The following is a 26,636-nucleotide window of genomic DNA, read 5'->3' as shown; positions in this document are numbered from 1 at the left end:
AAGCGGATGTTTGGATGAACTAAGTAAACTTTTTAATTTTGCAGGAGGTTTGAATGTCATCTTAATATTGTATTTATGATGCAATATTTTTTTTTCTGGTATTCCCCTGATGTGCAGTACAGCTATGGTATATTTGATCTTTTTTTGTAGCATTATTGTGAGCTTTTTTTTTTTTTTTTTTTTTTTTGTAGCCATGCTTTATACAGGTTTGGTTAATAATTTCATATTCATTTACTTGCATATCTGAGCAGATTGTTAGTGCTCTATGTTTGAAGGTGCTGATGATTGCTAACGGACAAATCAGTGGAAGAGGATTTGTATCCCAACAGTGAAATGTGCGGAAGAATCTTCAGAGGAGCAGACCTCTATAAACAACCCGGGCTCAGCTGGCTCTGGCTGTCAGTACCCGGTTAGGGTCCCTACCTAGGGTTACAAGGAAAAATAAAGGGTTCAATCCCTTGGCAAAGGGAAGCAGCTTTGTCAGTACTGACACAAGGTTGAAGTCTCATGATGATGACGGTAAAGCTTGTGATTAGAAAATTGCAGATGGCAATACAGTTTATTGTGTACATCTGTAATACTGCAGAGCAGAAAGCAAATGGAGAAGCTACTGCTCTATTCTCTCTCCAGACTAACCACCATGGCGAACAAATCTACACAAATGGCCCCGAGTTACCGGCGTCCCTTAAATGGGACAGGGGTGCGAAGAATCCCCGGGCTCAACATGGTGCACTCAGTAAAACTAGGAACCTGGAATGTCAGAACCTTGTATGAAGCAGGTAAGCTAAGAAATACTATCCAAGAAATGAAAAGACTTGAAATTGGAATTTTAGGAATGAGTGAAGTTAGATGGCCAGGATCAGGCAAAACTCAAGTCAATGACATGACAATGTATCACTCTGGAAGTTGTGAAAACAACCATCAAAACTGAGTTGGAATAATAATAAACAAAGATATCAATAAGTCACTGTTGAGCTTCATCCCTTACTCAGATAGGATGATGTTATTAAAACTGAAAGGACAACCACTAGATGTTAATCTTATACAAGTCTATGCCCCCACTGCTGACAAGAGTGATACCGAGATTGAAGAATTTTATGATCAATTAAAAGAACTAATGAAAAACACAAAAAAGCATGATATTAACATAGTCATGGGTGATTTCAGTGCTAAAGTTGGGAAAGGTAGAAGTGGAGATGTAGTTGGTGCACATGGACTGGGCACAAGAAATGAGAGAGGTGACCGTCTTTTTCAATTCTGCCAGGAAGAGGAGCTAATAATCACAAACACATGGTTTAAGCTACCACCTCGAAGATTGTATACTTGGCGATCACCACAGGATAATAATGGGAATATAGTCAGAAACCAAATTGATTACTTACTAATTAATCAACGATTTCGAAGTTCTATAAAGAGTACAAAAACCTATCCTAGTGCAGATATTGCTTCTGATCATAACCTACTGGTGGCAGCGTTACAACTTAGACTGAAAGCTATGCTTAAGAAACATCAACAAAAAAGGTTTGATTTGGAAAAATTAAAAAACACAGAGATAAGAAGCAAATTGAGTCAAGATCTGAATCAAGAGCTAACACTTATCAAGAATGATGACATCATGAGGGTTGATGAATCGTGGGACAAATTGAAATCTGTCTTCATAGAGAAATGTACCAATACCTTATGTCCTAATAGAGCAGTAAAAAAGAAAGATTGGATGACTGATGAAATTCTTTCTCTCATGGATCAACGCAGATCATATAAAAATCATAATCCAACAAAATATACAGAGGTTCAGAAAATTATTAAACACAAGATCAAAAAAGCAAAAGAAATCTGGATGAATGAAAAATGTAAAGAAATAGAAATTCTACAGGAGAAACATGACAATTTTAATCTACACAAAAAGATGAAAGAGACCTCAGGTATATATAAGAAAAAACAATTCTGTATCCTTCGAAACAAAAAGGGAGAAATTATATCCAAAAAGGATGACAAAATACAAGAATGGGTGAAATATATAGAAGAAGACCTAGATGAGTCTTTGACTCCATGAGGTCTTGTTTAATAATAATAATAGAACTCTTTACTGATAACGGACAGAACCCAGAAAATACTTATGAACATGGAGGGTCCATGCATTCTAAAATCAGAGGTGGAATGTGCATTAAACTAAGCTAAAAATGGTAAAGCCCTGGGACCAGATAGAATACCAGCAGAAATAGTAAAGTTATTAGAAGGTGACAACATTAACATATTAGTAAAACTATTTAATAAGATCTACGATACAGGCATAATCCCTCGACTGGTTACAGTCGACCTTCATCATGCTACCTAAAAAAGTAAATGCGAAAACTTGTAATGACTATAGAATGATCAGCCTAATGAGTCACGTTCTCAAAATGTTTCTGAAAATAATTCAAAAAAGAATATACAGAAAATGTGAAGACACCATCAGTGATACCCAATTCGGCTTTAGAAACGGCTTGGGAACAAGAGAGGCCCTTTTCTCTTCTCAGATCTTATTTCAAAAATGTATTGACCAAAACAAGGTAATATTCATTTGCTTCATCGACTTCGAGAAAGCATTTGACAAAGTCCAACATGCTAAAATGATTGTACTATTAAAAAGAATTGGATTAGATGGTAAAGACATCAGGATTATTGAAAACTTATATTGGAACCAAAAGGCATCTGTTCAAGTTGATGACATTATTACAGACTCCATTAACATCAAATGAGGAGTAAGGCAAGGATGTGTGCTGTCACCTCTTCTTTTTAACATCTACTCAGAAGCCATATTTCAAAAAGTCTTGGAAGGAAGAAAGGAAGGGATTAGTGTAAATGGTGAAATCATCAGTATCATCCGATATGCCGATGATACAGCTCTTCTGGCTGACATTATTCAGGATCTTCAAAATCTTTTGGAACTAATAAATGCAGAGAGTGAAAAAATGGGATTAAAAATAAATATCACCAAAACTAAATTCATGGTCATAAGTAAGAAACCAATTCTTAATTTAGCACTTTCTTTAAATAGAAAACAAATAGAAAGAGTGGCAAAGTTTAAATATCTTGGATGCTGGTTAAATGAAGATTGCAATCCAGAAATGGAAATAAAAGTTAGAATTGAAATGGCAAGAAAAAAATTTTCTCTTGATGAAATCAACACACTGTGTAACCGCAGTTTAAACTTAGAGCTTAGAGTATGCATGGTTAAATGTTATGTATGGTCTGTACTGCTGTACGGTGCAGAAACTTGGACCTTGAAGACAACATCAATAAAAAGACTTGAAGCCTTTGAGATGTGATTATACAGACGAATGTTAAAAATCCCATGGACAGCAAAAACATCCAATCAGGAAGTACTGGAACAAATGAGGAAATCACGTGAACTTTTAGATACCATAAAAAGAAGGAAAACTGCATATCTTGGTCACCTACTTCGTAATGAAAAATATAAGATACTTCAATTGATTATAAAAGGGAAGATAAATGGAAGAAGAGGACAAGGAAGACGAAGAAAATCTTGGCTGGCAGATATCAGACAGTGGACTGGTATGAACTCTGAGAGACTGCTCAGAATAGCTGAGAATCGCTCAAAATTTGCCAAGGTGGTCGCCGACCTCCGATAGGAGATGGCACTCAAAGAAGAAGAAGATGATTGCTAGTTTCTGTTTTGAATAGTGGTATGAATCTTTGTGTATGTATTGGCCTGTATGTGTAGGTTTACAGTAGACCATGAAGGATAAACAGCCTGAATGAAGATGTGACAAATGTGTCTAGCAAAGGAAATGTTTTTGTTTTCAATATCAATGGTGAATTGGATATGTTTGTGTTTCGTTCAAGTGACTTAGGAGTGTATTTAGTGTTTAGCAGCTGTGGGACCAAGTGATGAATATATTGTCAATATATCTGACCCAAACTTTGGGCTGTTAAGACTTGCCAAATCTAGAGCTTGTTGATGAGAGTCTTTCACCTAAAAGTTATTATTAAACACTTAAGGAATAGAACAATGTAGTTAAGGATATAAATTAAATTAAACTTTAATAAATATTTTCCGATATTTCGGCAATGTCACATTGCCATCTTCTAAAGGAACTTACAAAAAAAGCACGTGCACGTAGGCACTACAAACACAGTAACTGGGAATGAAGAGATGAAGCTATTGTTCTCCTAAAAGTCCTGATGGTGCCCTCTAGCGGGCTAAGTAGGTGTTCTTGGCCGTTGGGCTGAAGGTCTGCTGATGTAAGCCTCCCAAATTTGGGGCAGTTGCATACAACCAAATTTGTTGAGGTTTGGAGAATTTCTTAGGGCTGAGGCTGATTCCATAAATAGTCTTTCGTATTTGTATTTGCTACGGTGTATTACTGTAGCTTTCTTCCACCGTATTCTGTGGCGTGTATCCAGAGCATGGTCCGCAAGACCAGAATGGCTGTACTTGTGAAACCGGATGTAGTCCTTGTGTTCAGAAATTCTGATATTCGCTGTCCTGCCTGTTTGGCCATAGTAAGACAGATTACAACTGCAAGGGACCTGGTATACACCAGGTAGGTCTAGGGGAAGTAGGTCTTTAGTGGAGCGGATAAGGGATGCCAATTTTCTGTAAGGTTTGTAACAGGAGGTCAGGTCATGCTTTTTTAAGATTTTGGTAATCTTTTCCGAGGTGCCTCGGATGTAGGGAATGGTGATGGATTTAGAGTAATCCTTGTTGTGGAGGAGGGGAGGGGATCTGTGGTTTGTAGGTTCTAATATTTTTTGGACTTTTTTTGGGGGGTAGCCCTTGGCTGAGAAAGTGTTGAGGATGTGATTTAGTTCCGTGTTTAGGGCCAAATCGTTTGAACAGATTAGTTTGTCACATGGCCACAACTTCGCGATTGCTCCCAAAAAAATACCCAGTGAGGATATTATGATCCAGATCGAACGCGGAATCTGCCACCTTCCACATCAAGTCGCCAACAGTGTGAGACTGGATGTAGCTTGTGTCCTTTCCAAAGCAGTCCCACCAAAATCCAACATATCCAACAAGGAATATAAAGCTCTACAGGAAATGAAGAATAATAAAGAAATAGTTATCACCAAAGCGGATAAGGGAAACGCAACTGTAGTCTTTAACCAAAAGGACTACACAGGTAAGCTGAATGCTCTTCTCTTAGATCGGGCTACTTACCTCCCCATCAATTACAATCCCACCAACTCTCAAATTAGAAAACTTCACAGACTCCTTAAGAGAGTCACTTCTTGGCCTGTAGAAGTTACCAACATATTAAAGCCATTTAACTCTATTCCACCCCGTATTTACGAACTCCCAAAAATACATAAAGAAAATGTGCCATTACATCCCATAGTGGATGGCATTGATTCCCCCACATACAAATTAGCTAAACATTTGGCCAAAGAGCTCACACACTATACTGGCAACACACCATCACACATAAAAAAACTCAGCCCATTTCAAAGCCAGCATAGAACACCTTACACTCCAACATACTCACATAATGGTCAGCTTTGACGTCTCCTCTTTATTCACAAATGTCCCACTCAAGGAAACTCTAGAGCTAATCCAAGCTAAATTTTCTCCCGATATCTCAGCCTTATTTCAGTTCACAATGAACTCAGGCTATTTCGTTTGGCAGGGAAAATTCTACAAACAAATAGAGGGGACAGCCATGGGTTCACCACTCTCCCCACCCTTGGCCAATTTCTTTATGGAGACCTTTGAAGAAAAAGCCTTAGCCTCTGCCCCACAAAAACCAACCATATGGCTTCGGTACGTTGATGATGTGTTCGCTATTTGGCCACATGGCTCTGAAACACTTCTCTCCTTCTTAACACACTTAAACAACCAACACCCCAGAATCAAATTCACCCTGGAAAAAGAGGAAAAAAACAGCCTCCCTTTCCTAGACACACCAGTCACCCGCCAGCCTAATGGAACCTTGGTTTTCTCAGTTTACAGAATACCCACCCATACAGGCAGATACATTCACCAACAATCCCCCCCCCCCCACACACCACAATATGGAGTAGTGAAAACACTATACAACAGGGCTAAACTAATCTGTTCAAACGACTTGGCCCTAAACATGGAACTAAATCACATCCTCAACACTTTCTGAACCAATGGCTACCCCCCCAAAAAAGTCCAAAAAATATTAGAACCTACAAACCACAGATCCCCTCACCTCCTCTACAACAAGGATTACTCTAAATCCATCACCATTCCCTACATCCGAGGCACCTCGGAAAAGATTACCAAAATCTTAAAAAAGCATGACCTGACCTCCTGTTACAAACCTTACAGAAAATTGGCATCCCTTATCCGCTCCACTAAAGACCAACCACTTCCCCTAGACCTACCTGGTGTATACCAGGTCCCTTGCAGTTGTAATCTGTCTTACTATGGCCAAACAGGCAGGACAGCGAATATCAGAATTTCTGAACACAAGGACTACATCCGGTTTCACAAGTACAGCCATTCTGGTCTTGCAGACCATGCTCTGGATACACGCCACAGAATACGGTGGAAGAAAGCTACAGTAATACACCGTAGCAAATACAAATACGAAAGACTATTTATGGAATCAGCCTCATCCCTAAGAAATTCTCCAAACCTCAACAAATTTGGTTGTATGCAACTGCCCCAAATTTGGGAGGCTTACATCAGCAGACCTTCAGCCCAACGGCCAAGAACACCTACTTAGCCCGCTAGAGGGCACTATCAGGACTTTTAGGAGAACAATAGCTTCATCTCTTCATTCCCAGTTACTGTGTTTGTAGTGCCTACGTGCACGTGCTTTTTTTGTAAGTTCCTTTAGAAGATGGCAATGTGACATTGCCGAAATATCGGAAAATATTTATTAAAGTTTAATTTAATTTATATCCTTAACTACGTTGTTCTATTCCTTAAGTGTTTTAATAATGCATAACCAATGTATAAGCCTGTCTACGAGAATCACCTAAAAGTTAGTTATGGAGTGGTGTGGGTGATCCCTTGGCTGTACTTTCTTCCCTAGGTAGAAATTATTTCCACATGAAATACCCAGGGCAAAGTATATTAGCGAAGAGAGCTGTGAAATTGGGTGAAAATTTGTTCTTTGCAAGAATAATCATGTCATTGATTGAAACAATTGTGAAAAGAGCAGTTATGTCAAAAGTGACTAATAAATCTTCTTTACTGAGTGTGATGTTTTTAATTTTGCTTATGAAATGTGTATTTTTTATTTGGTTACACAGCATGCTGGATACATTCTTAGCACACATAAATAGCAAACCCCTAGAAAAAAATTTTCTTTAGAAATTGAAAATAGCTGTTGTTCACCATTTTTAGACATAGTTGCCTAATTCTCTCTCTCATATGAAAACCTATATATACTAATCAGTATCTGAGCATTAATTCACCCCACCATCTTGCACATATATTTGTCATAATAAAAAATTAGCATAATAGCTTAGAGTTATTTGATCAAATAATGGTTTATTTCAAAAAGAAATAGAATACATTTTTAATAATTTCCTATGGTTACTATCCTGAAAAAAAAAAAAAAAATTATTAATTCTTGCACCTAATAGCAGACAAACTAATAAAGAACCATCAGATCATCCCAAAATGATAGTTATATTAAAGCAGTATCTGAAAAAATTACTCACTAAATACCAATTACTTCATTATCAGTACCTGGAGTAAACAGCATATTGTCAATGTAAACTTCCATATTATGGATGTTCTGGCACATCTGCTGCAAAACGGAAAAGGACATTAGAATTATATAGTTATGAAACCATTATGAACAAAGTGGATTAGCAGACCATGTGCTTGATAAATAGTGGAAAACTGCTACCCTAAAATGGCTGTTCTTCAAAAGCTATTTTAGGATATTTTAATAGTCTGTTTATGCTTTACAGAATATTCTTAACCTAAACAAGAATGCATGTATAAAGTCTTTAACCACCTGAGAAACTGTTATTCTTGGTTTAAAACAATGATACCACATCATTGTTGATAGTGATATCATCATTATAGAGGATTTGTAATTGGAAGTGACCATTATTTAGTACTAAGCTGGATAAAAATGGATATCACATTGAAAAGAACACTGTGAGAAAGTTTTAAAAAAGAATTAAAGTTGAGAAGCTTTTAACGTTTAAATCATATCCTTAACAATACAAACATTATTGACGAAAAAATGAAACAAATTGAAAACAAGAATGAAACCTTGGAGTCTCAGTAGAAAACTCTGAAGAAGACATTGATTCAGCTAGGGCGTTATGTGGTGAAGTTCTGCAAGGATAGAAAAAATAAGAACGCCATGGTTTACACAGGAAGTTAAAGAAGCAGTCCTGGAAAAGAAGAAAGCATACCAAAGTTCTTAGAAAATAAGTTGGCAGATCACCTAAATGTAAGAGAGCTAAGGTATGTGTAAAAGTAGCTAAACAAAAGTCATGAGAAGACTGGTAAGAGTATGGAATTATCAGAAAGGTGCAAAATGTTCTGAAGGCTATTGAAGTTTAGAAATGGAGGAAAGAGTACTGTAAAAGGAATCGAAGATGATAAAGGTGACATGCAAACTGAAGCTAAGGATATCCTAGATGTCTGGAGTTATTACTTTGAAAGGCTGTTAAACGAACCAAGCAGTGAGAGAACCATGCTAAAAAATTTTCAAGATGAATTGGAGTAGATGATATTTGACCAGAAATGCTTAAGTATGGGGGTATAAAAGTTTTGCATAATCTAGAGCCTGGTCAGAAGGTCAAATTTCTGATGATCGGAGTAGAGCTTTCATAGTATCCAGCTATATAAATAAAAAAAAAGAGAATAAAACTAAATGTGAGAATTACTGAGGAATTTCTCAACTAAGTATTCTAGGTTGGTGAAGAGCAAGCTGGGTTCAGGCAATAGAGAGGTTGTCAGTATCAAATTTTCAATCTGACAAATACGTGAGAAATCATGGGAATATGACAAGGATCTGTACTTAAGTGTTATAGATCTGGAAAAGGCATATGACAAGCCAAGAGAAAATCTTTTTCAAAGCACTATGATTATATTGGATGAATGGAATATGGTACAGAACACTCAGCAGTTAGAATTGAAGGAAATACAAGAAGATGGTATGATGTAAAATCTGGGGTAAGACAAGGATGTGCATTATCTCTACTCTAATTCACCATATATATATATATATATATGGATCGCATTATGAAAGAAAGTGGTATTAAACCTGACATCTATAATTAGAATTATAGATGCCAAGCTTAGTCCTTTGCTCTATGTGGATAATGTTGTGCTCCTAACACATCTAGTTCCAGTCTCCAGGATTTTATAACTACATTGGATAACAACTGTGATAAATTTGACATAAAAATCAGCAATAAAAATACCAAAAGTATGAAAATAGGCAGGAGCATAGAAAACTTCAGCTGCATTCTGAATGGAGATCCTATAAGAACAAGTAAAATATTTCAGATATTTAGGCATAGTTTTTATTGAAGATGACAAATTAAATTTGGAAATAGATAGCAGAATAAGCAAAGCTCATATGGAGTGGAGCCTATTGAATAAATTTATGTGGATTAAGAGTGAAATTAATCAAAATATGAAACTACAAGTTTGTGCAAAACAGGTTTAGTTATGTATCCAAGAGTTGGGTTAGAAATAAAATGTTTGATTTTTTTTTTTTTTTTTTTTTTTTTTTTTTTTTTGAATTTGTTTGAAAAGACTAGAGACTACGGATCTGAAAGCCCTGAGAAAAATTAGGGGAGTGAACAGATGGTATCAATGGCAGAATGATATTAGAAAGGAACTTGACATTGTTAGCATTCAAGAATGTATGAGCATGGCTAATTTAAGGTGGTTGGCCTTAAATAGAATGAGTGACTAAAGGAAAGTTAAACAGGTGTTTGATGCCAAGATGGCAGAAAAGAGATCCAGAGGAAGACCAAGGTCTAGTTATTATTATTATTTTTTTGTAATCTACATGGAGTCAGCAGATTCAACATGGGAGGCCCACTCAACCAGCAACATGTCTATCATAATGAGCTTTGAAGTTATTTATACTACCTGCATTCACAATGCATTCCACTCACTAACAACTCTCCATGTAAAAAAATCTACTCACATCCTTCATCACATCATTATACAACTTATAAGGATGGCCTCTGATTCTTTCCATCTTCACATCCACTCTTTTTATAATTTCTACTGTATTAATCTAATAGAATCCCTTAACTAACTTGAAGGTCTCTATCATATCTCCTCTTTTCCTCCTATCCACCAACCTCTGTAATTAACATTCTCTCAAATATTCTTCAATAATCAACACTCTAGAGTCCTGATATCACTGGTTATTTGTCTTTGGACCCTGTCTTGTGTTTCCACATCACAATGAAAACTAGGTGACTAAATCTGATCACATTAGTCCATACGTGGTTTGACTAATTCCTGATATAGAGGCACCACCACTACTTTTTAGCAACACGATATGCAGTCTTTGCAACACCTGCAATGTGCTCTCAGAGCTTCAGTCCACTGTTTACCATTACCCCAAGATCCCAGATCTCAACCACTTCCTGAAGTATAGCTCCACCAATACAGTACGTAACCTTATATCTCTGTATCCCAAAGTTTAATACCTTGTGTTTATTAATGTTAAAACTGTTACCCCACTTAATTGATTCAGTCAAAAGTGCATTAGAAGCATGAAATGTTAGATATGATGATATTGTAGTGCTGACAACTAATAGACTAATTTGGAGTAAAATTATTGAAAGGAGATCATCTAATTCTCTCATAGTAAGGCTACTGTGAGAGCCTGAGCACCCCATTGAGGATACATGTCAGGAAATTGATGATGATGATGAAAGAACAGAAAATGTATATTTTATTTCAGGAGTGATTGCATGATATTTAAATTTCATGTGGAATGGCTTTGTGTGGGTGGATGGTATGAGTGAATGTTTATCAGTAAAACTATGGTTTGTTTTTTGTGTTTAATTTGCATCTATTCAAAAAAATAATTTAACAGTAGGAGTGAAATTAAAATTTTGCCTTTCATTGCATTCATGTCGTGGCTCACTGGATCACATCTGTGATCTTGAAAAAGTAGTTCATTGATCATCCAAGTGTTAGTGTTATCCATTAAGCCTCAGCATGAATGTTTATTAATGCATCCAGGTATTAATTCCATATTTCTTCTTATAGCATACTGGAATATTTTTAGAGAGTCAAATATAGGATTATCTGAAGAGAAACAATCCTCTGTGATAACAAGTAAGTTCTTAAAACTTAAATTTTTTTCTGTGCTGTTTACTGTGAAAAGTTTGCATGTTGTCTTCATTGGCATTTTATAACATTTTTTAAAACGTTTTTTTTTTCTTTTTCATTTGCATTTTTTGTTGACTTTTTTTAGATTTTTTACATGGAGAGTTGTTAGTGAGTGGAATGCATTGCCTTAGTGCATTGTAAATGCAGGTAGTATACTTTATAACTGTAATGATCCTTGTTTACTAACATCTGCAAAATTAATTTTAGTAGTGTGCATGGCAGTTGAAATATTTCTGTGGGGAAGCAAAAAAAAAAAAAACAAAAAACATCATGAATAATTTTCATATATACTTGTATATCCTTTAGCCCCAACTGGCCATGATGTCTATAGACATCCAGCAGAATCTGGATACGATACTGTAACACCTGTTGAATAACATGTATAAAAAGGACAATTTGGTCTCACTATTTCATTCACCGTGGCTAGTAGAGATGTTAAGCTTTTCTCAGTGTTGTTTTTTTGCTAAATTAAATTATGCTAAAAATATTTTAAGTAACAAAGTAAAAAAACACGCAAAAATTAAAAATATAATCAATAAAATTCTAAAAAAAAAAAAAAAAAAATTCAACAACAACAAAAAATCCCAGAAAAAAAAATGCTCGCATCCATTCAATTTGTGGTCTTAACACAAACCTAAATAATGCACACCATCACTTACTTGCATCAAAACCTAAGTTGATATGGAATATTTTTAGGGATATAATATTATATCAAGAACATTCTTATCAACTGCTGTCCATTTCAACCATCCAAATGACACTTTCCAATGTTCAGGAAACATTGGAAAGTGTTTTTGCCACACTTTGTTTCATTTATTTGTTGTTGGTGCTATATTAGTTTGACTTATTTGATTCTTTATCTCAGAAGTTTGATTTTCTGGAGTCTCTGCCTTCCCAAAGATGGGCTTTGTTTCCTTCCTTTTGTTTTCAACATCACCAAGCTTACACCTTCCTTACACAACTTCCAAGACTGATCTCTTGTTCTTCCCAATTTCCCACTATTTTATGAAAAACCTCTTCAGCGTCCAACGCCTTACTAACTTGTATGTCTCTATCATATCACATCTCTTCCTCCTATCCATTAAACTCTGCAAATTGAATCATCTCAACCTTTCTTCATATTCAAAATTCCAGAGATCAGAAACTATTTTGGTCAATCGCCTCTGGACCCTCTCCAACAACTGGTGACCAAATCATTGGAGTAGTCCACATGTGGCCTAATCAGAGCCTTATGTAATAATGGAAGCAGAATTTCCTTACTTCTAAAAGTCTACATCATTGCCAGAATTTGTAGTGCTCTCCTCACAATTTTGGCAATGATGCAGATCCCAAGATCTCTTATTTCCTCCAGCTCCAACAATTGGCATTGCCACTCCCATGCCCATTTACTCTGTCTATTCATTCTTCTTGTAAGGCCACAACATCTTCTCTACTTTTCATAGTTCGTCCCAACTTTGTGTCGTCTACAAACAGCTGTATATACCCATGCAAATCTTCCCGAATATCATTCACATGCAGGTTAAACAGCAACAGCCCTAAAACAGACACTGAGGCACACCAGAAGAGGAAAGGCACTAGTGACTTTCCTGTTCTGAGATATTGCTCCCCCTCCATACACAACTTGTTGATACCTATCAGACAGCTAATCCAATGGACTAGTCTAATATCCACCCTGATATTCTCTAGTTTGGCTATCAACTTATCATTAAGTAATCTGTCAAAAGTCTTTGCAAAGTCTAAGTATACTACTGTGTATCTATCTCTTACATCCATTGCTGCTGTTAACTTATTGTAATAAGTAGATTACTAAAACATGACCTCCCTTTAGCAAATCCATGCTATCGATTAAAGATAATATCATTGTTGTCAGCTGAATTCTGTATCCTGATTCTTTCCCGTTTTTCCAACACATCTGACACACAGATTGGTTTATAATATGATACTTGAATTCTATCACCTCCTTAATGACTTGGTATAGTCTTGCCTTCCTTCCACTCCTTTGGAACCCAACCCAATGTAAAATTCATATTAAACAAATATATCAAGGCAGATGTCAACTCCCTGGCACATTCCTTCAAAATACACAGTGATATATCGTCAAGTCTCACAGCCTTATTAATATCAATTTTGCTCAATTACCTCTTCCTCACTCATAGTCGATCTTTCCTCTTTATCATTCACTGCTCTCAACTCTCCATGATGTCACTTTCACAAGGATGAAAGACTTTTATGAACTAATAATTAAATATCTCAATTATATTCCCGCAGCAGTTGTCCTTATGCTATTTTCTCCAATCCATGCCATCGTACCATAATTGTTCTTATTTTTGCTGGCTACATATCAAAAGAACTCCCTGGTTTTTTTTGGCTTTGTTAGCTAACTGCTCATTCTGAACTTTTACTACCCTTACCAAACAAGTCGCCTCCTTGAATGTTCTTTGTATTCCTCATTAGTATCACTCCTCTTATGTTGCCTCCACATGCCTTTTTTCTCTGTATTGTATGCTTAATCTCTTTACTGATCCATTTCACACTTAACTTATTTAACCTTCTGACCTTTGGAATGCATTTAGACATTGCTTCTACTAGGTAGTTCTTGAATGTCACCCAAGCAGCATTGATCTCCTTTCCACCCAACTCCTCATTCCATACTACAGCTCCAATCTGTCTCCTGAACTTCTCATAATCACCAGCCTTGTAGTTGCACACATACCCTTTCCTCCCAGAAGTCTTCACTTGGTTGGCAACCACCACCCAGCCCAGGTAATCTCTTCATGGTTATTCTCACTAAGTGGAAAGAGATTTGACCTCTCATTTATAATGATATCCTCTGATGAGATGATCAAATCCAAGACCCTTAATCCTTGTGCCCTCTGTTACATACTGCTTGAGGTAGTTGTCCGTAAAAAAAAAAACTACAGAGACTAATTTGTTTTACTTCCAGTTGCTATCTCCTAATCCTAATGAATATTGCTGCAATTAAAATCACCCATAATGATCACCCTTTTCCTATTTTGCTTAGCTAATTTTCTTATACATTTCCTGGTCACTACCCTCCACATTACCAGGTCTATAGCAACATCCAACAAAGTATTTCATTCTATTCACCCCTGTTTCACACTGCCTTGCCTCTCAAAACCATTACCACTACTTCTCCCCTGCATCTCTACTTTCTATGGACATAACTTTTTTTCTATCACCAATAGCACTCCACCTCCCTTTTTACTCTTTCTATCTTCACGAAATACATCATGCCCTTCCATCTCTATTCCTGAGAGGATGTCATCCAAACATGCATTCTGCTAAAGCTTGGAGGATATACAGAAGTGCAAGTTTTGCTCTTTTGCAAGCCAAAATACAAAAAACTAGATCAGACTTGTTCCCAACTGAGCAAAAAGCATATCACCCATGTTGTACTCTAGCTAATTCAATATCCCAAAATACATGGAATGTCATATACATTCAAATACAGTTTCAAGAATAGACAGAGACTGTCAAAAAAATTCAAGCATTTATACAGTAAAGTTCACTTCACAAAAACAGAACTTTTCAGAATTTTAAAAAATCTATATTAAATTTATTGTAATCATACTAATATAGAAACTTTAGTTTTAAATAAAGATTTTCATTTTACCATTACTCTGAGTCACATCCCAAATTTATACATTTTGTCATCTCCGAAAGAGGCATTATCCACAAGATTACTTAGCATTTTAGTTTTATTAAACAGTCACACACCAAAAAATAATTTCTCAGCTTTAGAGAAAGAACCTTTAAGAATTTTATGCAAAAATGAAGAAATCATTTTACACAAGGCTGATAAAGGGCATTCAACAGTTATTTTAAATAGTGCACACTATGACATCAAGATCACCTCCATGTTATTTGATTCTTCCATATATTCAGAAGCATGTCTATTCTTGATCTAATCTCCAATACTTTTGGATTTACAGAACTTAAATCTAGACAATCGATCACTCCAAGATTATAATGAACTTCAGGCATAAGACAGACCGATGTCTGTCTTATGCCTGAAGTTCATAAGACAGACATCGCTCTACATCCAATAGTTGATGATAGAAGTTCTCCAGCATAGTTCACTCTAACCACTTATCTAACCTCCTTATATTGGACATACAAATTCCTACCTGAAAAACTTGATGCATTTTGTAGATAAACTCTCAAACATTCAAATTTCCAAATCAGATATATTAGCTGGTTAGATGTAGTTTTTTGTAGTTTTACCAATGTTTCAGTTGTACTTGATATACTTGAAAAATTATTTCATCCGGAGACATTGCATCTATTTCAGCATTGCCTAAAATCCTTATTCTTCACTTGGAAAGAAAACTTTTACTACCAAATATGCAATGGTCTCACCTCTATCACCTTTGATTGACAACTTATACATGAAAAAATTTGAAGAATCAGCTATAGATCAGGCATCCTTAAAACCACGTGTGGTAGAGATGTGTGACATCTTTATCGTTTGGGAGCATGCCTGGAAGAATTTGTATATTTTCTGAATAATCAACATCCAAAAATAAAATTCAAATTAGAAGTAGAAAAGAATGGAAACTTACCATTCCTGACATCCTTGTCAACAAAAATGTCTAGAGGAATATCATTAGAAGTCTATAGGAAAAAAACCCATATAGGCAGGTACCTACAATCAAGCTCATTCTATTCATCCTCAACAAAATTAGGTATAATCAAAACCTTGAAAAATAGAGTTTTAAACAAACTAGAAAATGACAAATCAAACAAAATCAAGAACTTCAAATCCTATTTAATCATTTCTTCCAAAATGGATAATCAAAAAAGTACTAAAGAAACTTTTATTTTCTGACAAACGATCCTGTGAGAACTCGGAAATTAATTACAGAGTCATGGTATTTGTTCCATACATTGGCAATACATCAAGAAAAATAGCCAAAATATTAAAGACACTCAATGTCAGCATTTTTACGTTCTCCTAAACTTTTTTACAACCATTCGATTGTATACAAGATTCTATGTTATTGTGGAAAGATATGCATAGGTCAGACTGGGAGAAGTTTCAAAATCCTCAACAAAGTACATAGAAACGATGTTGAAAACAAAAGGGAAGAAAAAAATCGGACTTGTAGTGCATGTCCTCAAAGAACATCACACAGTAAATTTGTAAACATCCTCCATGCCTTACCTAGTAGAGAATTACTTCAACAGGTTGCTCATGGAATCAAAGAATAATCTTTCACAACATCTATAAATCATTAATTACTATCTGTAATATTATAGACCTCTCCTATGCCAACAATTGCAGACAGAGCTTACACAACAACGTAGAGGCTGCACACAACATGCGTAATGATACTCATGATTAAAACTATCATTCCAATCTTTTCAACTTATAGATGTTAACTACTGTTAAAAAATGTTTATTTTTTGTCAGTTTTTACTTATGTTAAGCAACCTCCTGATTATGCTGTTAGCAGTATAGACAGCAAAACATGTAGAGGAAATACATCTTGCATTAAAAAAAAAATTAAAAAAAAAAGCATGAGTTTCTGGCAGTTATTCAAACAAATCTACTTAAAGTTAATGGGGGAAAAAAACTTCTTTACTATTGTTTCACACACAGAAATGTAGATACTTCTAAAGTACAGTGTTAATTCTTGTGAGTAGTTGGAATAGTCAGCTGAATAGTACATCCTCAAAGGAAAGATTTAAAAAAAAAAATGAAAGAAAACAATTGAATGATTATGCATGAATGAATAGCCACACTTTTTTCCAACAGATAATTTTTTCAGTCCAAAAGTAGAAAGGCAATTGCATCAGATGATTTATAAGTTTTTTTATCTTAAAACTGAAGCTGCAATATATTAGAAATTATGTGATCTTTGATTAGGGAGTATCAATGAGAAGAACGAATAATTTCAAAACAAAAATTTCTGGTGCATATTAGGCAATTGCTTGTGTTCTTTAGTGTAACTTCCAGGAAGTGTTCGTGCTTTATTTATTTATTTTTTTCCCCTCAGTACTGGTGAATAATCTCATTTAGCTTTCAGTCTAGCATTTGCTAGGACAAAAAGTATTATTAGCTGATGATATGTCTAAGCCATAACTATAAAGATATGAAATCTATATAAAGATATAAAAACCCATCTAAGGTATAGCTGATTTTAGAAATGGCTACCAGCTGAAGTAACCTCAAAATTTCTTTTTAAGGAAGAGGGAAATAACATTCAAACAACTTTTTTATGGCATAAATGTATATAATTTTTATATAAAGATATAACAGAAATTCTGTTTGTAAAACTAAAAATAATTTGTGCGTTTACTTTCTTCTAAAACAACTGATGCTAGGCCAAGAGGGAAAGAAAGTGGTGACCTGAGTAAATGGTCAAGAAATAGTCCAGTTTTAAAAGCACCTGCTTCAGCAGACATGAAAGTCAGCTGAAGTTAATGCCTTTATTTTATTTTTTTCAAAACAGTAAAATAATAGCTTTTGGATACTAAAATATGAAATTCTCCCTGTGAAAAATTTCCAACCAGTAGGAAATTAGGCAAAACCTCAAATTTCAGATTATAGGTAGGGGAATGTAATTGGAATACCTCAACATAAAAGTAAATTTTGAATTTTTTTTATTTTTTATTTTATTTTATTTATGTTGGATCCATATATGAGAGGTTGGCTGGTCAACCTATAGGTGACCGGCCAACTATAGGTTGACAACATCTTTAAATCATTTTTTACCATATATGGGGTAGTGGGATAGGAAAGGAGGAACTTGTTAACATTCGATTTGAAAACCTGTATATTGTATTCCTTGGGAAATACCTCAGGGGGAAGACTGTTCCACAGTACAGCAGTAGTAGGGATGAAGGAGGAGGAAAAGAAACTTGTTCTGTGGGTTTCAAGGTGTACTGTGAAGCGATGTTGGGAGGTGGCTGTACATATTCCAATGGTTTAGTACAGAGTGGGGGAATTATTGATGTTGTTTCAGATGAGCATTTTCCATGAAAATATTTGTAGAACATACAAATTGCAGAGACTAAATGTCTATGTGAAAGTGGGAGGAAGTGAGTCGGTAAGAGATGGATCATTTATCAGTCTAATTGCTCTCCTCGGTATTGAGTCAAGCATTTTGAGGGAGCTTTTAGGAGCTCCACGCCAAATGCGGGAACAGTATTCGATAGCTGGGTGGATTTGCGATTTGTATAAGGTTAACAGCTGTTTTGAAGTGAAGTAACGTCTTGAGCGAAAGAGAAAGCCTAGTTTTTTGGAAGCTGAGGATGCAATGTTTGTGATGTGTTTATGCCAGGAGAGGCCTGATGTCATGGTAATTCCGAGAAGAGAAATTTCATCTTGTCTGGGGATTTGAGTGTTATCAAAAATAATACTGGAGGAAAGTGGTTCTTTTTTGTGGGAAATAAGACAGAACTAGGTTTACTAGCATTGAAGTTGACGAGGTTATCTGAGCCCCATCAGAGGATGCTTTGGAGGTCTGCGTTAAGGGAAGTTGTGGTTGATGCTCTGTGGGTCGAAGTGAGTTGTGTAGGGTAAGGTTTATCAAACGAAAGGGAGGAGTGCAATGTGCTGTCATCTGCAAAACTGTGTATTGGGTTGGAGGTCAACTGAAGTAGGCCATTGATGTATAGAAGGAAGAGGGTCGATGAGAGAACTGAACCCTGTGGGACCCCAGCATTAGTTGGATAGTGGGAGGATAGGGAGCCATCTACCATTACACATAGTGTGCGTCCAGACAGGAAGCTGGCAGTCCATCTGCAGAAGTCCTGAGTAAGTCCAAATGATGGAAGTTTGCTTAGTAAGCCTTTGTGCCAGACCCGGGTCAGAAACTTTAAGAGATATTGAGTGCAACTACTTGGGATTTGCCAAATTTTTTCATGGTATATGTCCAGAGATGGGTGATATATGAGAGCAGGTCAGCTGTTGATCGGCTTTATGATCTCTTTCTGGCAAAAGGATACAGGGGGCATTGTATGTTGGGCAGTTGGAATGACTGAGGGGGCATTTGCCATTGTCGGTTATGCATGGATTGCAGGCAAAGTGTGATGCCAGGAGATTAGCTTTTTCTGTGGGTGATGTTGCAATCGAGCCATCTGGGTATGATAGGGGTGGGAGTAGTGTAGGGAAAAAGTTGCAACCAATTGCTTTGGCAATAGACCAAAAGGCATGGCTGCCGATAGGATAGGCTGCAAGTTTCCTGCTTTTTGCCCGTTCAAATTCTGTTTTGGAATCATTGATAATTTTTTTTGCATCTGTTTTGGGCTTCAGTATAGTCACTGAAGGTATAGGCATTGAATTAATCTATATGTGATATGCTGCAGACATTTTTGCCACATCGCATTGTCACTGTGATACATAAGGACAATGATGTGGTTGTGCCACTGTCTGAAGCACTGGTCAGACCCACTTGGACTGCTGTACTTAGTTTTCATTGTGATGTGGAAACATTGGAGAAGTTCCAGAGATGCATGACTATGACAATAACTGATACAGGAAGTTTCAAGTAAAACAGTTCACTTTAAGTAAAGTGGTCTCAAAAGTCACAACTCCATTCTATTTAATCTGTTAATGGATCCAACTGTAAGGCATTTATGATGGAGTAGGGTAATTAGAAGATGAAAGACAGAAAGCTATTCCTGTTTTCATCCTTGAAATTTCATAAGGTGGTTTATGTAAAGAGTGATTATAATTAAAGTTCATGTTTTGAAAGACTGTAATTGGGCAACTACTCAACAGAACGATTTAATATTTAACATGATGATGTTGTGCATCAATGGAATTTTATTTTGTGCAAAAACCAATGTTAATTCTAAAAGTTACCACTAGGGCGATACATGCCACTGCAATACCATAGTGGGTAATTCAAAACGTCACAAAATATAGGGTAAACACAGTATACGTTGTGTGATTACACAACACGTTTGATATGCTGTCATCCATTGTCGGCAACAAGCTAAAATTGCATGTTCAACCACAGAATGTAGAGTTTCACTTGAAATGTTGTGGATATGGCATGTAATGCTAATCTTGAGGTCCATTAAGTTGGCTATTTGTCCACAATAGACAATGTCTTTGAGATGCCCCCACAGCGAAGTCACAGAGGTTCAGATCCAGCAAGCATGCTGAACACATTGTACAAAAATGGCAGCTGATGATTCTGTCCTTGGTAAAATCTGTCTGAAGCAACCACTTGACAGGAGTGACGATGTGAGGAGGGGCACCATCTTGCATAAGAACTGTTGAATCCAGGCACTGATGCTGTTCAAGTGTTGGAATCACCTGATTGGCTGAGAGAGAGAGAGAGAGAGAGAGAGAGATGATATCGCTGGCCATTAAAACTGCAGCTAACAAGACCAGCAGGACCAAGCTCCTTGAAAAAGAAAGGTCTGATAATGAATTCTCCTATAAAACCATACTTTTGGGGAATGAAGTAGAATCTGTCACACAACGTGTGGATTTACGGTTGCCCAAATTCTGCAGTTGTACATATTCATAGCACTGTCCAGATGGAAGTGAGCTTTGTCCATCCAGAAAATGTTCCATGGCCAGTTGTTGTTCAGTTCAGTCCGAACAAGAAACTGCAGGGCAAATCTTTCCCGTGTACAATTGCTGAACATGGGAAATCTTGTAAGGCTAACAGCACAGAATTTGTCTTATGACTTTGTGAATTGTGCTTATGGTTCACAAAGTCTAAAGACCATGTAGTATGCCATGTGCTGCTGCTTCCTACGACATTTGCCATCCTTTCTTCCTCTAATGTTGGGTCTACTTCCTCCACTTCTGCTGTTTGGGCTTCCTTCCTCTGCCAGGTTTGACATCTGAGAAACCCACCTCTTCAAATTTCCAGATCATTTTGCGCAAACCTTTTTTTTAATCTCTTTAATGTTCTGAACTTTTGAAATGCTGTCAATGGACTGGTGTTGTTTTGGTAAAACAAATTCATGACAAGTGTGCAATCCTTAGGTAATGATGACATTGTGCTTTAACATGTTGTTTGCTCACAGGCATTGAACTGCTGTATTCTGCAGCTACCTGCTTTTATAGAAGTTTTTTTCGAAGCATGCATCATTGGGGACATTTGTCATTTGCATAAATGGTACAGTTGCAACATTTCACTGCATACCAGGAGTATCATATGTAATTTACATGTATTACAGTGCCATGTTTTGCTCTTGTGGCAACTTTTAGAGCTAACATTGTTTTTTTGCACAAAATAGAATTCCGTTTCGCTGAGTACTTACTCATCGAATTATAATCGCTTTAATTATAATCACTCTGTATTTGATCCAATTTGGTCATTAGGGAGGTTAAGATATAAATCAACAGAATTGAAGGAGATAACAGGAAGATGGTTTGATACCAAATCAGATGTTAGACAAGAATGCATCCTTCTTCTATCCTGTTCGTCACTTATGTGGATTATTTTAACAACAAAAAAAGTGGTATTAATCTTGATTAATCATATATTAAACCCTCACTGTTTACTTTATGTAAACACTGAGGGTTTACTGTTACTGTGCCAAATTTACTATTGCAAATTTTCACGTTTCTTTGACATTGAATAACTGCTCTAACAAATTTGTCAGGAAAATCAGTGATACAAAGACAAAAATCATGAAAATAAGCAGGAGCATAAAGACATCACTTGTACTGTAGTCTCCCCCTTATCCATGGGTTCACTTTCAGTGTTTCAGTTATCTGCAATCAATCCTGGTCCAAAAATATTAATTGGAAAATTCAAGAAATAAACAATTTATAACGTGTTGTGAAATCTCGTGATGTCCTACCCAGGGACATGAATCATCACTGTGTCCACTGTACCAATGTCCACATAAGCTATCTGCCCATTAATCACTTAGTAGCTATCTGAAAATATTAAATGGACAATTCCAGAAATAAACAATTCATAAGTTTTAAATTGTGCACCATTCTGAGTAGTTATCTTTTATCAGATCAACTATGACGATATTGCAGTGCATGTGTAAGTAACCTTTATTTTACTTAATAATGGCCCCAAAGTGCAAGAGTAGTTATGCTGGCAATTCTAGTGTGCCAGAAAGAAGTCATAAAGTGCTTCCTTTTAAGTTAAAAGGTGAAAGTTCTTGACTACATGAAATAATAAATAAATAATAATAATAAAATGTATGCTGAGGTTGCTATGATTCCATTCACATTCCAATAACTTTTTTACAGTATGTTGGTATAATTGTTCTGCTTTATTATTAGTTATTGTTGTTAATCTGTTATTGTGCCAAATTTATAAATTAAACTTTATCATAGGTATGTAGGTATAGGAAATCAGTATAGTATATATAGCTTCAGGTATCTGCAGGAAAGGGGGGAGGGATCTTGGAATGCATTCCCTGCAGATAAAGCAGGGGGACTACTGTATTTTCAATGGAAAATTTATAGAACAAGTGAATATGTCAGTTATTTAATGCAAAATTTAAAAAAAATTGCAAATTGAATATGGAAATAGACAATAGAATAAGTAAAGCATGCATTTATGGGGAGCCAATTGAATAAGTGTATTTTAGTTAAGATAAAAAGCCAAATGGCTAGTTTTCTGGCACCTTAATATAGAAAATAAGGGGATAAACATCTTTTGTTGTTTTATAGCCAGTAAGCGAAACTAAAGATCGATAACTACGATCTATAAGTTTCATGCCGAAAAACTATCGGCGAAGGCAATTCGAAGTAAAGGTGGAGCAAGCTCCCTCACTATTTTTGATATTTTCTCATAATGTAAAACACAGCTCCTAGGAGATGTAATACTGTCATTACATTATGAGCAGAGGTCACTACCCAGACCGGTTTCAACCTTTTTTGAGTTCTCATCAGTGAGTAGGTAGACCTGGAAGATATGAATGAATAAGTGTATGTTGAATAAGGGACAAATTATCCAAAACACTAAATTAGCCATATACAAAACTGTATGCATACCAATTTTAACTGACTGCTCTGAGAGTTGAGTTAGAAATAAAACACTTGATCAAGGACTAGAGATAACAAATATTAGAGTTTGAGAAATATTAGCCAAGTGAACACATGGCATTATAGTAAAATGTAAACAGATCTATTCTAAGGTAATATGATCACTTACACAAAATAAGAGAGGAAAGGTTAGTAAAACAGGTGTTTCTTGCCAAGATAGCAGAAAACCAAGATCTAGATGAAACGATGCAGTTAGAAATCTCTAGAAGACTAGAATATCAAATCTCACAATATTTGACTCCTGACAAATATTGAGAGGATGATGGTCCTTACCAGGAATTTATTGGTGATAATGTTTTCTTTTTTAGTCAAAAAAATACTTTTGTTTAAGCTTAGAATAGATATTTAAAGTTTAAAAATACCTGTGTATTTATTTATTTTTTCTCATTTTCTGCCTTTCAATAGGTACATCTCCATCTGTAGATGAGGAGCTTGTAAGGATAATCAGTGGTTCTGGCGAGTATGATATAGAACATAATTCAAAGAAACTCTGTTCTCGCCAAAGAAGTAAATCCTTGGATTTCCTCTCCCACAGAGGTATTATTTGTAGTTTATGAAAATTATTCTTATTTTATAAAATTACACAAGATATTGTGTAATTTTATAAAAAAAAAATATCTTGTGTATCTATCTTATGTTGTTAGGCTTAGGTGCTGATTAGGACTCTTGTTAGAACTCTTGATTGTAAAAAGCAAAAGAAATGAATTAAACTACAGCTTAATGTTTCCAATATTTTATACCCATCATAGACATCTTCAGCAATATAGTACGGATTGTAAGAAACATGCATGCAACACATCATAATGTGGAACTTAGTAGTCTCCATTACTACACTGGGTTAGCAGTCTTGAGACCTATGTAGGAATAGTGCCCTCTATGAGCACTAGTAGTTAGCCTAGTTGCAACTCAGGATGCCTAAGAATTACTGATTCGTGTATCTCGGGAAGTTTAACACAACCATATTTATTTATATTAAACTAAATTATTGACATCTGCAAATTCTTTGAATAATCTATTATATTTCTACTTGTTGTCATCAAACATATTAATGTTTTCCCTTTGACTCTGTGAATGATGTTTATGCAGTGGTCAACTAGATATAGCTATTCATAGTCATGATTGCCAGTTAATTTTTTTATCTTCTTCCAAGCAGACATTGGCGGATCATCTAGTCAGCCTATAGTAAGGCAACTTGTAGTACTAAATAACCTTATATACACTGGCAACAGAAACAGGAAATCATGTTCCTTAGTAGAACAGAAAAGGGCAGACAGTATTAAATGTAGTTTGAAGACTGTGCAGAGAATCATATAGAATAATGATTGCATCACATTGCCTCCATTTGTTGATAGGTTAAGGCTTGAGAGGTGGGTTAAATATTTTGTTAATTCTTTTGGAATTTTAGCTATCAGATAAAAATGTGTGGCTTATGTATTGAAGAGATTGGTAAGGAATAGAATACAGGATTGAGTTGATTGACATAGCATTCTTTATGATGGTCTGCATGGATTTGTAAAGGATAGATCCTGTTTTAGCAATTTACTTGCTTTTTATGATAGGGTAACGGGTGTGTTAGATAAGAGAGAATCATATACAGTGATATTCTTGGATTTTGCAAAAGTGTTTGACAGATTATACTATGTGATAAGTTGCTGTGCAAGCTGCAGAAGATGGGAATAGGTAGTATATTGGTTAGATGGATTGAAAATTGGCTCTGTGAACAATACCAGCAAGTTGTGCACCTACTGTATAACTTGTCTGTCAACAATATATCATGTGGACTGACTGGGGATCTTCAGTTGTTTGCTGAGGATGCAAAGTTGCAAAGAATTATAAATAGCACTGCTGATGTTAATTCCCTTCAGGAAGATTTGAATAGACTTTTGACTTGGACAGAGGAGTGGGGTTATAATTTTGATATCAATAAGTACAAGCTGTTGCATTTTGTAGTGCAGAAATAAGGCTGTGCGCTATATCGACAGTACCGTACTATATCGCAGGAAGTGGATGAGATTTGAGATTTGGGAATAATGGTTGACAGTAGACTGAAGTTTAGAAGGCATATTGCTATGATAGAAGTACTCTAACATGTATGGATAAGGAAGTGGTTGTGCAACTGTATAAAGCACTAGTCAGACCACACTTGGATTACTGTGCTTAAATCTGGTCACCTGGTTGTCTGTGTGATGTGGAGACATTGTAGAGGGTCCAGAGACAAGTGACTAAGACAATATCAGGACATGGCATATTGTGGAGAGAGGTTGAAAAAATGTGGATTGCAGAGTTTAATGGATTGGAGGAAAAGAGGTGGGTGATACGATAGAGATATGATTAACTTAATGAGAAGATTTTATCAGATTAATCCAGATGAGATTATAAAAAGAGTTGAAGGCAAGAGACCAAGAACCAGAGGTCATCTCTGGAAGTTATGTAAGAGTGTGGTGAAGAGGGATGTGAGGTAGATTTTTTATATGGAGAGTTGTCAATGAATGGAATGCATTACCAGAATGTGTTGTTTAAGCAAGATGTGTTAAAGATTTTAATATTCTATATAATAAATATGTTGTCAGTTGAGTGAACTTCCCACAGTGAGTCTGCAGACTCCATGGAGGGTAGGTACAGAATAATAATAATAATTATATCGTTAAGTTCAGCTGTGAAGAATGCCACATTGGAACATGGGTTCTCTCATCTTCATCTTCTTTATACCCTCTTTTACCCTGCGGTGTGGAGGGTATATTATTAATCATTGGACCTCAAGCCATTCACAGAATAAGATGGTGAGCCCTGTGCCCCACTGTATCCTATGTCCTGTAGTGTTGAGTTCTCAAGGCTGGTTGCCTGTTTTGCAGGATGAAAAACCCCAGGATAAACTGGGGGAAAAAACCTACAGTCCACACCCAAGACCAGCTAACTTGGCTATGGCTGAGAAGATCCATCAGCTCCTCACATCACCAACAGAAATCGAACCTAGGACACTCCTTCCCAGGGCATATGGTTGCGAAGCACACAGCCACTAGACTAACCGCACGGACTGGAACAGGGATTAATGGCCCTATTTGTTAGTTTTAATAATACATATTGGCTTGGGGATAATGATAAGAAGTTTATAAATGTATCTCCCTGTATGAATAGGTTGCAGTATATTGTAAAAGAAAGTTTATCATTTGGAAGATGTGTTATTAAAGTGTCTAGAAAAGCTAGGCTACTGTTAGTCTCTTTTCCTTTAAAACCATCCTTGTGTGTTGACTGAGTTGAAGGTGTCTATTATATCTATTTGGCCACAAGGTCAAATTGAGAGCACAACTGTGT

At 36.0% G+C, this 26,636-nt stretch overlaps 1 protein-coding gene across 6 annotated transcripts in view; it reads left to right on the top strand.

The window, feature by feature from the left end:
* LOC150102202 (ral GTPase-activating protein subunit alpha-1) overlaps positions 1–26,636 on the top strand; it is an 800,562-nt gene that overhangs the window by 278,845 nt on the left and 495,081 nt on the right. For all 6 annotated transcript variants that reach the window (XM_090398990.1, XM_090398987.1, XM_090398991.1 and 3 more), the window contains 2 exons: positions 11,195–11,263; positions 23,730–23,861. In XM_090398990.1, coding sequence (XP_090255116.1) covers positions 11,195–11,263; positions 23,730–23,861 — 201 coding nt within the window. The remainder of the gene's footprint in view (positions 1–11,194; positions 11,264–23,729; positions 23,862–26,636) is intronic.

The sequence above is a fragment of the Typopeltis vanoorti genome, chromosome 10 (assembly GCF_054136105.1).
Source record: "Typopeltis vanoorti isolate ZY-2024b chromosome 10, IOZ_Tvanoo_1.0, whole genome shotgun sequence".
NCBI lineage: Eukaryota > Metazoa > Arthropoda > Arachnida > Uropygi > Thelyphonidae > Typopeltis > Typopeltis vanoorti.
Note: the sequence above shows the minus strand (reverse complement) of the source record. Positions and strands in the feature narration are given on the sequence as shown.